General features: G+C 45.7%; 1 protein-coding gene across 1 annotated transcript in view; it reads left to right on the top strand.

Annotated features, from left to right (window-relative positions):
- The window catches only part of LOC139373077 (glutamate receptor ionotropic, NMDA 3B-like), a 62,825-nt gene that overhangs the window by 26,331 nt on the left and 23,994 nt on the right, over positions 1 to 12,500 (top strand). The window contains exons 3-7 of the mRNA XM_071113164.1: positions 1,078 to 1,716; positions 1,846 to 2,018; positions 9,513 to 10,024; positions 10,128 to 10,279; positions 12,314 to 12,433. Of these exons, the coding sequence (XP_070969265.1) occupies positions 1,078 to 1,716; positions 1,846 to 2,018; positions 9,513 to 10,024; positions 10,128 to 10,279; positions 12,314 to 12,433 (1,596 nt within the window). The remainder of the gene's footprint in view (positions 1 to 1,077; positions 1,717 to 1,845; positions 2,019 to 9,512; positions 10,025 to 10,127; positions 10,280 to 12,313; positions 12,434 to 12,500) is intronic.

Below are 12,500 nucleotides of genomic sequence, written 5' to 3'. Positions count from 1 at the left end.
CCATCTCTCATCCCTCCCATTCCTCCATCCCTCCACCCTCCCATCCCTCCCATTCCTCCATTCCTCCATTCCTCCATCTCTCCATCCCTCCCATTCCTCCATCTCTCATCCCTCCCATCCCTCCATCCTTCCACCCTCCCATTCCTCCATTCCTCCATCTCTCATCCCTCCCATTCCTCCATCCCTCCACCCTCCCATCCCTCCCATTCCTCCATTCCTCCCATTCCTCCATCTCTCCATCCCTCCCATTCCTCCATCCCTCCACCCTCCCATCCCTCCCATTCCTCCATTCCTCCATTCCTCCATCTCTCCATCCCTCCCATTCCTCCATCTCCCATCCCTCCCATTCCTCCATCCCCCCATCCCTCCACCCTCCCATCCCTCCCATTCCTCCATTCCTCCATTCCTCCATCTCTCCATCCCTCTACCCTCTCTTTCTATTTTTCACACACTGTTCCACCCCACACCTAGCCACCAACTTTTTCGTACAACCCCCACACCTCTGCTGAGTTCAAACACTATGGTACCTCACACACACACACACACACACGCACGCACGCACACACACACACACACACACACACACACACACACACATACACCTGTACACCCCCCATGAGTATATGTATATATACTGTATTAATTCAGTCCTGCACACCCCCCATGAGTATATGTATATATACTGTATTAATTCAGACCTGTACACCCCCCCATGAGTATATGTATATATACTGTATTAATTCAGTCGTGTCTCTGGAGACTTCTAGCAGATTTCCCTCGCTCTGTCTATATTCATAAGGTGTGTGTATGTGTTCCTTACTGAACCCATAGATACTGTATACATATGCACATACCCTTGACTTTGCCTGTAGGCGTAAAGCAACAAGACATGGTTGGAAAGTAGAGTCTGGAAGAAGGGAGCACAGGTAGCTCACTCAGGGGCCTTTCACTCCATTCAACAACATTCAAGATTTATGAACATCACACTATGAAAGTATTGCAGAATGGTTTGGTTCTAGTAACATTCTGTTCTCTCTCTCTCTCTCTCTCTCTCTCTCTCTCTCTCTCTCCCCCTAGAACCGGTTCCATCTCCAAATGTCAGTTCGTGTTCCACCCTCTTGCCTGGCCAACCTTCTGCTCTCTGTTCTCCAGGGGGTAGAGGGGGAGACAGAGGGTGAAGGGAGAAGAGAGGGGGGAGGCAGGGGTCAGGAAGGGGGTAGAGGGGGAGTCGCTGTGGTGTGTCCTGGATGGGAGGAGAGGGGGGAGGGACTACTGAAACATCTAGAGACACAGAAAGCAACAAGCTGGAATCTACTGGATATCATCAACCTTACACATATAGGAGGGGAGGAGAGGAGGGAGGAGAGAGGAAAGGAGGAGAGGAGGGAGGAGAGAGGGAAGGAGGAGAGGAGGGAGGAGAGAGGGAAGGAGGGAAGAAGGGCTGAGAGAAGTGAAGAAACAGTTGATGAGACCAGAGAAGACAAGAGGGAAGCTGAGGTCTTGTCTCTCCTCTCCCGTCGTCTTCTTCGCTCCGCCTCTCCTCTCTCCTCCGTGGTCATCCTTGGTTCCGACCCAGAATGTCTCTCTTCTGTCCTCCGCTGCGCCCAGCGTCTCGCTCCCTCGCTCCCCGCGCTGCAGTGGATTATGGGTAACCCTCTGTCACCTGACTCTCTCCTCTCGCTGGGCGGGCCCCTCGGCCTATTGGCTTATGGAGAGGTGATTATTAATTGGTTGATTTATTCAATCATTGATTTGGTTGGTTGATTGGGTGATTCATTGATTGGCTGATTGGTTTATTTTATTTGACCTTTGAAAACTCATTTAAAAGTGTGTGTATGTGTCTAGGTGGGTCGTAAGCCCATCACCTTCTACATCCGAGACGCGCTGCGGTTGATTGGCCAGGCGGTGACGTCGGCCAGTGAGGTGAGGCCAGACCTGGCTCTGATCCAGAACCTGGTCAACTGTTACGACAAACCTAACAAAGAGGAAGTGCCCTCTTCTGGACAGTACCTGGCCAGGTAGATATATTGTACACACACACACACACATATACACACACACACATTTCTCTCCCCTCCTCCAGCCATTGGCACCAGATGATAGAATGGAGTCTGAGAGGACCTGTCCCATTTATAATCCATGCCAAGGATGATAATAAACAGACAGACCTGGACAGACTGTAGATAGACTGAAGGCTTGGGACTGTGGCTAGATTAGCTTTAGACAGCTATACAAAGTTTTATTGACACCATTACAAAGACAGGGATAGTGGTGTGTCTGACAGCTTTACATAGATAGAGCCAGTGTTCTCTCTGACAGCTTTACATAGATAGAGCCAGTGTTCTCTCTGACAGCTTTACATAGATAGAGCCAGTGTTCTGTCTGACATCTTTACATAGATAGAGCCAGTGTTCTGTCTGACAGCTTTACATAGATAGAGCCAGTGTTCTGTCTGACAGCTTTACATAGATAGAGCCAGTGTTCTGTCTGACAGCTTTACATAGATAGAGCCAGTGTTCTGTCTGACAGCTTTACATAGATAGAGCCAGTGTTCTGTCTGACAGCTTTACATAGATAGAGCCAGTGTTCTGTCTGACAGCTTTACATAGATAGAGCCAGTGTTCTCTCTGACAGCTTTACATAGATAGAGCCAGTGTTCTGTCTGACAGCTTTACATAGATAGAGCCAGTGTTCTGTCTGACAGCTTTACATAGATAGAGCAAGTGTTCTGTCTGACAGCTTTACATAGATAGAGCCAGTGTTCTGTCTGACAGCTTTACATAGATAGAGCCAGTGTTCTGTCTGACAGCTTTACATAGATAGAGCCAGTGTTCTGTCTGACAGCTTTACATAGATAGAGCCAGTGTTCTGTCTGACAGCTTTACCTAGATAGAGCCAGTGTTCTGTCTGACAGCTTTACATAGATAGAGCCAGTGTTCTGTCTGACAGCTTTACATAGATAGAGCCAGTGTTCTGTCTGACAGCTTTACATAGATAGAGCCAGTGTTCTCTCTGACAGCTTTACATAGATAGAGCCAGTGTTCTGTCTGACAGCTTTACATAGATAGAGCCAGTGTTCTGTCTGACAGCTTTACATAGATAGAGCCAGTGTTCTCTCTGACAGCTTTACATAGATAGAGCCAGTGTTCTGTCTGACAGCTTTACCTAGATAGAGCCAGTGTTCTGTCTGACAGCTTTACATAGATAGAGCCAGTGTTCTCTCTGACAGCTTTACATAGATAGAGCCAGTGTTCTCTCTGACAGCTTTACATAGATAGAGCCAGTGTTCTCTCTGACAGCTTTACATAGATAGAGCCAGTGTTCTCTCTGACAGCTTTACATAGATAGAGCCAGTGTTCTGTCTGACAGCTTTACATAGATAGAGCAAGTGTTCTGTCTGACAGCTTTACATAGATAGAGCCAGTGTTCTGTCTGACAGCTTTACATAGATAGAGCCAGTGTTCTGTCTGACAGCTTTACAAATCAAATCAAATCAAATCAAATTTTATTTGTCACATACACATGGTTAGCAGATGTTAATGCGAGTGTAGCGAAATGCTTGTGCTTCTAGTTCCGACAATGCAGTAATACCCAACAAGTAATCTAACTAACAATTCCAAAACTACTGTCTTGTACACAGTGTAAGGGGATAAAGAATATGTACATAAGGATATATGAATGAGTGATGGTACAGAGCAGCATAGGCAAGATACAGTAGATGGTATCGAGTACAGTATATACATATGAGATGAGTATGTAAACAAAGTGGCATAGTTAAAGTGGCTAGTGATGCATGTATTACATAGATAGAGCCAGTGTTCTGTCTGACAGCTTTACATAGATAGAGCCAGTGTTCTCTCTGACAGCTTTACATAGATAGAGCCAGTGTTCTCTCTGACAGCTTTACATAGATAGAGCCAGTGTTCTGTCTGACAGCTTTACATAGATAGAGCCAGTGTTCTCTCTGACAGCTTTACATAGATAGAGCCAGTGTTCTGTCTGACAGCTTTACATAGATAGAGCCAGTGTTCTCTCTGACAGCTTTACATAGATAGAGCCAGTGTTCTGTCTGACAGCTTTACATAGATAGAGCCAGTGTTCTCTGACAGCTTTACATAGATAGAGCCAGTGTTCTCTGACAGCTTTACATAGATAGAGCCAGTGTTCTGTCTGACAGCTTTACATAGATAGAGCCAGTGTTCTGTCTGACATCTTTACCTAGATAGAGCCAGTGTTCTCTCTGACAGCTTTACATAGATAGAGCCAGTGTTCTGTCTGACAGCTTTACATAGATAGAGCAAGTGTTCTGTCTGACAGCTTTACATAGATAGAGCCAGTGTTCTGTCTGACAGCTTTACATAGATAGAGCCAGTGTTCTCTCTGACAGCTTTACATAGATAGAGCCAGTGTTCTGTCTGACAGCTTTACATAGATAGAGCCAGTGTTCTCTCTGACAGCTTTACATAGATAGAGCCAGTGTTCTGTCTGAAAGCTTTACATAGATAGAGCCAGTGTTCTGTCTGACAGCTTTACATAGATAGAGCCATTGTTCTGTCTGACAGCTTTACCTAGATAGAGCCAGTGTTCTGTCTGACAGCTTTACATAGATAGAGCCAGTGTTCTGTCTGACAGCTTTACATAGATAGAGCCAGTGTTCTGTCTGACAGCTTTACATAGATAGAGCCAGTGTTCTGTCTGACAGCTTTACATAGATAGAGCCAGTGTTCTGTCTGACAGCTTTACATAGATAGAGCCAGTGTTCTGTCTGACAGCTTTACATAGATAGAGCCAGTGTTCTGTCTGACAGCTTTACCTAGATAGAGCCAGTGTTCTGTCTGACAGCTTTACATAGATAGAGCCAGTGTTCTGTCTGACAGCTTTACATAGATAGAGCCAGTGTTCTGTCTGACAGCTTTACATAGATAGAGCCAGTGTTCTCTGACAGCTTTACATAGATAGAGCCAGTGTTCTCTCTGACAGCTTTACATAGATAGAGCCAGTGTTCTGTCTGACAGCTTTACATAGATAGAGCCAGTGTTCTGTCTGACAGCTTTACATAGATAGAGCCAGTGTTCTCTCTGACAGCTTTACATAGATAGAGCCAGTGTTCTGTCTGACAGCTTTACATAGATAGAGCCAGTGTTCTGTCTGACAGCTTTACATAGATAGAGCCAGTGTTCTCTCTGACAGCTTTACATAGATACAGACAGTGTTGTATCTGACAGGGCCAGTGTGTATTGCAACGTACTGGAAGTTAGACTTCCGGTAGGAAAGGTAATTAACCGCCCAATGCCTGAGGGAGAGAGGTATAGATGGAGGGTTGGAGTGAGGGAGGAAATGAGGAAAGGAAGCAGGGCTTTTTCAGAGTTAAACCTACAAACACTTGGGGAGTTTGTTGGAAACCTAGCCAGATTACAGATACTCTGTCTGTCTATCTATCTATCTATCTATCTATCTATCTATCTATCTATCTATCTATCTATCTATCTATCTATCTATCTATCTATCTATATATCTATCTATCTATCTATCTATCTGTCTGTCTGTCTGTCTGTCTGTCTGTCCACCCAAGCTGTGTGTGGACAAAAGTTTTGAGAATGAAAATATTAATTTTCACAAGTCTGCTGCCTCAGTTTGTATGATGGCAATTTGCATATACTCCAGAATGTTATGAAGAGTGATCAGATGAATTGCAATTAATTGCAAAGTCCCTCTTTGCCATGCAAATGAAATGAATCCCCCAAAAACATTTCTACTGCATTTCAGCCCTGCCACAAAAGGACCACCTGACATCATGTCAGTGATTCTCTCGTTAACACAGGTGTGAGTGTTGATGAGGACAATGCTGGAGATCCCTCTGTCATGCTGATTGAGTTCGAAGAACAGACTGGAAGCTTCAAAAGGAGGGTGGTGCTTGGAATCATTGTTCTTCATCTGTCAACCATGGTTATCTGCTAGGAAACACATGCCGTCATCATTGCTTTGCACAAAAAGGGCTTCACAGGCAAGATATTGCTCCCAGTAAGATTGCACCTAAATCAACCATTTATCGGATAATCAAGAACTTCAAGGAGAGCGGTTCAATTGTTGTGAAGAAGGATTCGGGAGTCCAAGAAAGTCCAACAAGCGCCAGGACGTCTCCTAAAGTTGATTCAGCTGTGGGATCGGGGCACCACCAGTACAGAGCTTGCTCAGGAATGGCAGCAGGCAGGTGTGAGTGCATCTGCACACACAGTGAGGCGAAGACTTTTGGAGGATGGCCTGGTGTCAAGAAAGGCAGCAAAGAAGCTACTTCTCTCCAGGAAAAACATCAGGGACAGACTGATATTCTGCAAAAGGTACAGGGATTGGACTGCTGAGGACTCGGGTAAAGTCATTTTCTCTGATGAATCCCCTTTCTGATTGTTTGGGGCATCTGAAAAAAAGCATGTCCGGAAAAGACAAGGTGAGCGCTACCATTAGTCCAGTGTCATGCCAACAGTAACACATCCTGAGACCATGTGTGGGGTTGCTTCTCAGCCAAGGGAGTGGGCTCACTCACAATTTTGCCTGAGAACACAGCCATGAATAAAGAATGGTACCAACACATCCTCCGAGAGCAACTTCTCCCAACCATCCAGGAAAAGTTTGGTGACAAACAATGCCTTTTCCAGCATGATGGAGCACCTTGCCATAAGGCAAAAAAATAACTAAGTGGCTCGGGGAACAAAACATTGATATTTTGGGTCCATGGCCAGAACTCCCCAGACCTTAATCCCATTGAGAACGTGGTCAATCCTCAAGAGGCGGGTGGACAAACAAAAACCCACAAATTCTGACAAACTCCAAGCATTGATTATGCAAGAATGGGCTGCCAGTCAGGAGGTGGCCCAGAAGTTAATTGACAGCATGCCAGGGTGGATTGCAGAGGTCTTGAAAAAGAAGGGTCAGCACTGCAAATATTGACTCTTTGCATCAACTTCATGTAATTGTCAATAAAAGCCTTTGACACTTATGAAATGCTTGTAATTACACTTCAGTATTCCATAGTAACATCTGACAAAAATATCTAAAGACACTGAAGCAGCAAACTTTGTGGAAATTAATATTTGTGTCATTCTCAAAACTTTTGGCCATGACTGTAGATGATGACATGGCTGTAAGTCATAGCAGTATCCACTGAGATTTAGGTTACAGACTAATAACATGACAGGCCTTGGATTCTGAAAGAAGCATAAATGGTCTTTACGTTTTCTCACCAAAGTGTGTGAAGCTACACGCTGTCGATCGGCCTTCTTTCTGTTTAGAACAACAACATTCTACTACAACACTTCTACCCACATTATGGAGCGGGGTGAAAGAGGAGGAGGAGAGGAAGGAGAGAGGAGGAGAGAAAAGGAGAGAGGAGGAACGGAGTGAGTAAAGGAGAGAGGGGGAGAGGAACAGAGTGAGGAGACGAGGAACGGAGAGAGGAGCAGAGGAACGGAGTGAGTAAAGGAGAGAGGAGGACAGGAAAGGAGAGAGGAGGAGAGGAAAGGAGAGAGGAGCAGAGGAACGGAGTGAGTAAAGGAGAGAGGAGGACAGGAAAGGAGAGAGGAGGAGAGGAAAGGAGAGAGGAGCAGAGGAACGGAGTGAGTAAAGGAGAGAGGAGGACAGGAAAGGAGAGAGGAGGAGAGGAAAGGAGAGAGGAGCAGAGGAACGGAGTGAGTAAAGGAGAGAGGAGGACAGGAAAGGAGAGAGGAGGAGAGGAAAGGAGAGAGGAGCAGAGGAACGGAGTGAGTAAAGGAGAGAGGAGGACAGGAAAGGAGAGAGGAGAAGAGGAGATAAAACAGGGTGTTGTTATCTAAGTGAGATCGACCATACAGCTCTTCAATAGACACAGCTGCCAAATCAACTGAAGAGAGAGAGAGAGAGAAATAAGGACAGAGAGATAGAGGGGGAGAGAGGACAGAGGGAGAGAGGACAGAGGGAGAGAGAGAGGGGGGGGGGGGGGGGGGTCTGTAACCAGTCTGACATCTGATGAGTCAGTTGGGCTGTAAACAGGACACACACTCTCTAGGTACATTGATATTCAGTGCAGAGTGGAGGGTAGAGGTGGGTTAACGACCTTAGTATTAATTCATAGTTTTAATGTTTCCTCCTCTGCTGTCAGAGTTAATGGAAGGAAGTCACCATCAGTCACACACACTCTCCAGTTACACACAAACACACACACACACACACACATAGAGCACTTTGAAATTTGAAACAGTTTTAGGAGTTTTAATGAACCATTCGAACTTGCAGACTTAACCCAATGATCCCTGCATTGTTCATATTTAGACATCATCCCAACGTTCAACCGATAACCTAAACATCGGCCAATGACTAACCAATGACCCAGACATTGCCCAAGAATCCATGCATGGTTAATATTCAGACATCATCCCAACGTTCAACCGATAACCTAAACATCGGCCAATGACTAACCAATGACCCAGACATCGCCCAAGAATCCATGCATGGTTAATATTCAGACGTCACCCAACGTTCAACCGATAACCTAAACATCGGCCAATGACTAACCAATGACCCAGACATCGCCCAAGAATCCATGCATGGTTAATATTCAGACGTCACCCAACGATCCCTGCACGGTTGGATACCCAGAGCAGATATATGTGTGAGAGTTAATTGTGCGTACCAATGTATTCCATGGTAAAGCAGCGCTAGGACTGGGTGGAGACTGAGAGGAATAGTAATGATGGTGGGGCCAGTTAGATAGAAACAACCACAATGAACTGCATTAACTCATAGTAATAAGAACACTCTGTCTGTCTGTCTGTCTGTCTGTCTGTCTGTCTGTCTGTCTGTCTGTCTGTCTGTCTGTCTGTCTGTCTGTCTGTCTGTCTGTCTGTCTGTCTGTCTGTCTGTCTGTCTGTGTGTGTGTGTGTGTGTGTGTGTGTGTGTGTGTGTGTGTGTGTGCTTATGTGCGTGGGCAGATAGACAGAATTTCTCTCTCTACTGCATTAAGTTAAAATAATGAGACTGGCTGGAACAGCCAACCAATTATGACACCCAGCCAATCTGAAAGAACATACTGGGTATCTGTGTCTGTCTACATGTTCAAACTATAACTTTCTCTCTCTCTCTCTCTCTCTCTCTCTCTCTCTCTCTCTCTCTCTCTCTCTATCTCTCTCTCTCTCTCTCACTCACCCTCTCTCTCCCTCTCACTCACTCACCCTCTCTCTCTCTCTCTCTCTCTCTCTCTCTCTCTCTCTCTCTCACTCACCCTCTCTCTCCCTCTCACTCTCTCTCTCTCTCTCTCTCTCTCACTCACTCACTCACTCACCCTCTCTCTCTCTCTCTCACTCACTCACCCTCTCTCTCCCTCTCTCTCTCTCTACTCTCTCTCTCTCTCTACTCTCTCTCTCTCTACTCTCTATCTCTCTACTCACTTTCTCTCTCTCTCTCTCTCTCTCTCTCTCTCTCTCTCTCTCTCTCTCTCTCACACTCTCTCACTCTCTTTCTCTCTGTCTCTCTCTCCTCTTCAGGTTCCTCTCCAACACATCATTCCAGGGTTCTACAGGCATGGTCCGTGTGGCACCTGCTCTCTCCCAGGTCCTCTCCTCCCAGCTGTACCACGTGTGGAGCCTGAAGAGAGGTCCTCTTGGCCAGCCGTCCTGGGTCACCGTGGCCCACTGGACCACCGGGCGCCTACAGCTGGACGAGGGGGTGTTGGGGCTGGGGGTCGGGGCTAGCCTGGGGTTAGGCCCGGGGAGGAGGACAGGGTCCGGGTCTGGGTTAGGGGTCCAGAGAGGGGATAGGGACAGAGACAACAGTCCTGGAGGGAGATGGAGGCCGGGGCTACAGATGGCGGCCCGGAGATTAAGGGTCGTGACCCTGGTGGAGCATCCCTTCGTGTTCACTAGAGAGGTGGATGAGGATGGGCTGTGTCCCGCTGGTCAGCTGTGTCTGGACCCTAGAACTAACCGCTCAGATCTACTGGACTCACTGTTCAGTCACCTGCACCAGACCAATACAACCACTACCACTACTGACCAAAGTGAGTATACCTACAGTACACAACACCTACAGTACATCACTAGAGGACCAGTAGACCAGGACTGATCCTTCCTGTCCCTGTCCTGTCCTGACCACAACCCCAGACCCAACAGAGGACCAGCGGAAGTGTTGCTATGGTTACGTTATTGACCTGTTGGAGAAGCTGTCGGAGGACCTGAAGTTCACCTTTGACCTTTACATCGTGGGAGACGGGAAGTACGGAGCGATGAGCAGCACTGGGAGTTGGTCCGGTCTGGTACGTCATCTACAGTGCCTTGCGAAAGTATTCGGCCCCCTTGAACTTTGCGACCTTTTGCCACATTTCAGGCTTCAAACATAAAGATATAAAACTGTATTTTTTTGTGAAGAATCAACAACAAGTGGGACACAATCATGAAGTGGAACGACATTTATTGGATATTTCAAACTTTTTTAACAAATCAAAAACTGAAAAATTGGGCGTGCAAAATTATTCAGCCCCTTTACTTTCAGTGCAGCAAACTCTCTCCAGAAGTTCAGTGAGGATCTCTGAATGATCCAATGTTGACCTAAATGACTAATGATGATAAATACAATCCACCTGTGTGTAATCAAGTCTCCGTATAAATGCACCTGCACTGTGATAGTCTCAGAGGTCTGTTAAAAGCGTAGAGAGCATCATGAAGAACAAGGAACACACCAGGCAGGTCCGAGATACTGTTGTGAAGAAGTTTAAAGCCGGATTTGGATACAAAAAGATTTCCCAAGCTTTAAACATCCCAAGGAGCACTGTGCAAGCGATAATATTGAAATGGAAGGAGTATCAGACCACTGCAAATCTACCAAGACCTGGCCGTCCCTCTAAACTTTCAGCTCATACAAGGAGAAGACTGATCAGAGATGCAGCCAAGAGGCCCATGATCACTCTGGATGAACTGCAGAGATCTACAGCTGAGGTGGGAGACTCTGTCCATAGGACAACAATCAGTCGTATATTGCACAAATATGGCCTTTATGGAAGAGTGGCAAGAAGAAAGACATTTCTTAAAGATATCCATAAAAAGTGTCGTTTAAAGTTTGCCACAAGCCACCTGGGAGACACACCAAACATGTGGAAGAAGGTGCTCTGGTCAGATGAAACCAAAATTGAACTTTTTGGCAACAATGCAAAACGTTATGTTTGGCGTAAAAGCAACACAGCTGAACACACCATCCCCACTGTCAAACATGGTGGTGGCAGCATCATGGTTTGGGCCTGCTTTTCTTCAGCAGGGACAGGGAAGATGGTTAAAATTGATGGGAAGATGGATGGAGCCAAATACAGGACCATTCTGGAAGAAAACCTGATGGAGTCTGCAAAAGACCTGAGACTGGGACGGAGATTTGTCTTCCAACAAGACAATGATCCAAAACATAAAGCAAAATCTACAATGGAATGGTTCAAAAATAAACATATCCAGGTGTTAGAATGGCCAAGTCAAAGTCCAGACCTGAATCCAATCGAGAATTTGTGGAAAGAACTGAAAACTGCTGTTCACAAATGCTCTCCATCCAACCTCACTGAGCTCGAGCTGTTTTGCAAGGAGGAATGGGAAAAAATGTCAGTCTCTCGATGTGCAAAATTGATAGAGACATACCCCAAGCGACTTACAGCTGTAATCGCAGCAAAAGGTGGCGCTACAAAGTATTAACTTAAGGGGGCTGAATAATTTTGCACGCCGAATTTTTCAGTTTTTGAAAAGTTTGAAATATCCAATAAATGTCGTTCCACTTCATGATTGTGTCCCACTTGTTGTTGATTCTTCACAAAAAAAATACAGTTTTATATCTTTATGTTTGAAGCCTGAAATGTGGCAAAAGGTCGCAAAGTTCAAGGGGGCCGAATACTTTCGCAAGGCACTGTATCTATCTATCTATCTATCTATCTATCTATCTATCTATCTATCTATCTATCTATCTATCTATCTATCTATCTATCTGTCTGTCTGTCTGTCTGTCTGTCTGTCTGTCTGTCTGTCTGTCTGTCTGTCTGTCTGTCTGTCTGTCTGTCTGTCTGTCTGTCTGTCTGTCTGTCTGTCTGTCTGTCTGTCTGTCTGTCTGTCTGTCTGTCTGTCTGTCTGTCTGTCTGTCTGTCTGTCTGTCTGTCTGTCTGTCTGTCTGTCTGTTTTTCTTTGTATAATATTATATATGATTGCATGCATATTTGACATGATTGTTTACCTAACCAAGAACAATGTTTGCAGAAGGATTGTTAAATGCATGTGAACAGTGTCTTCTGAAGGTTGTAGATGTTCCTGATTTCTCATATTAGGTGGGAGACCTGCTGAGTGGAACAGCAGACATGGCTGTGACATCATTCTCCATCAACTCAGCCAGGAGCAGAGTTATAGACTTCACCTCTCCATTCTACTCTACCTCTCTGGGGATACTGGTGAGTGTGTGTGTGTGTGTGTGTCTGTGTGTATGTGTATGTGTGTGTGTGTGTGTGTGTGTGTGTG

This window comes from Oncorhynchus clarkii, chromosome 18 (genome assembly GCF_045791955.1).
Source record: "Oncorhynchus clarkii lewisi isolate Uvic-CL-2024 chromosome 18, UVic_Ocla_1.0, whole genome shotgun sequence".
Classification (NCBI taxonomy): Eukaryota; Metazoa; Chordata; class Actinopteri; order Salmoniformes; family Salmonidae; genus Oncorhynchus; species Oncorhynchus clarkii.
The sequence above is the reverse complement of the archived record's forward strand: the minus strand, read 5'-3'. Positions and strand labels throughout refer to the sequence as shown.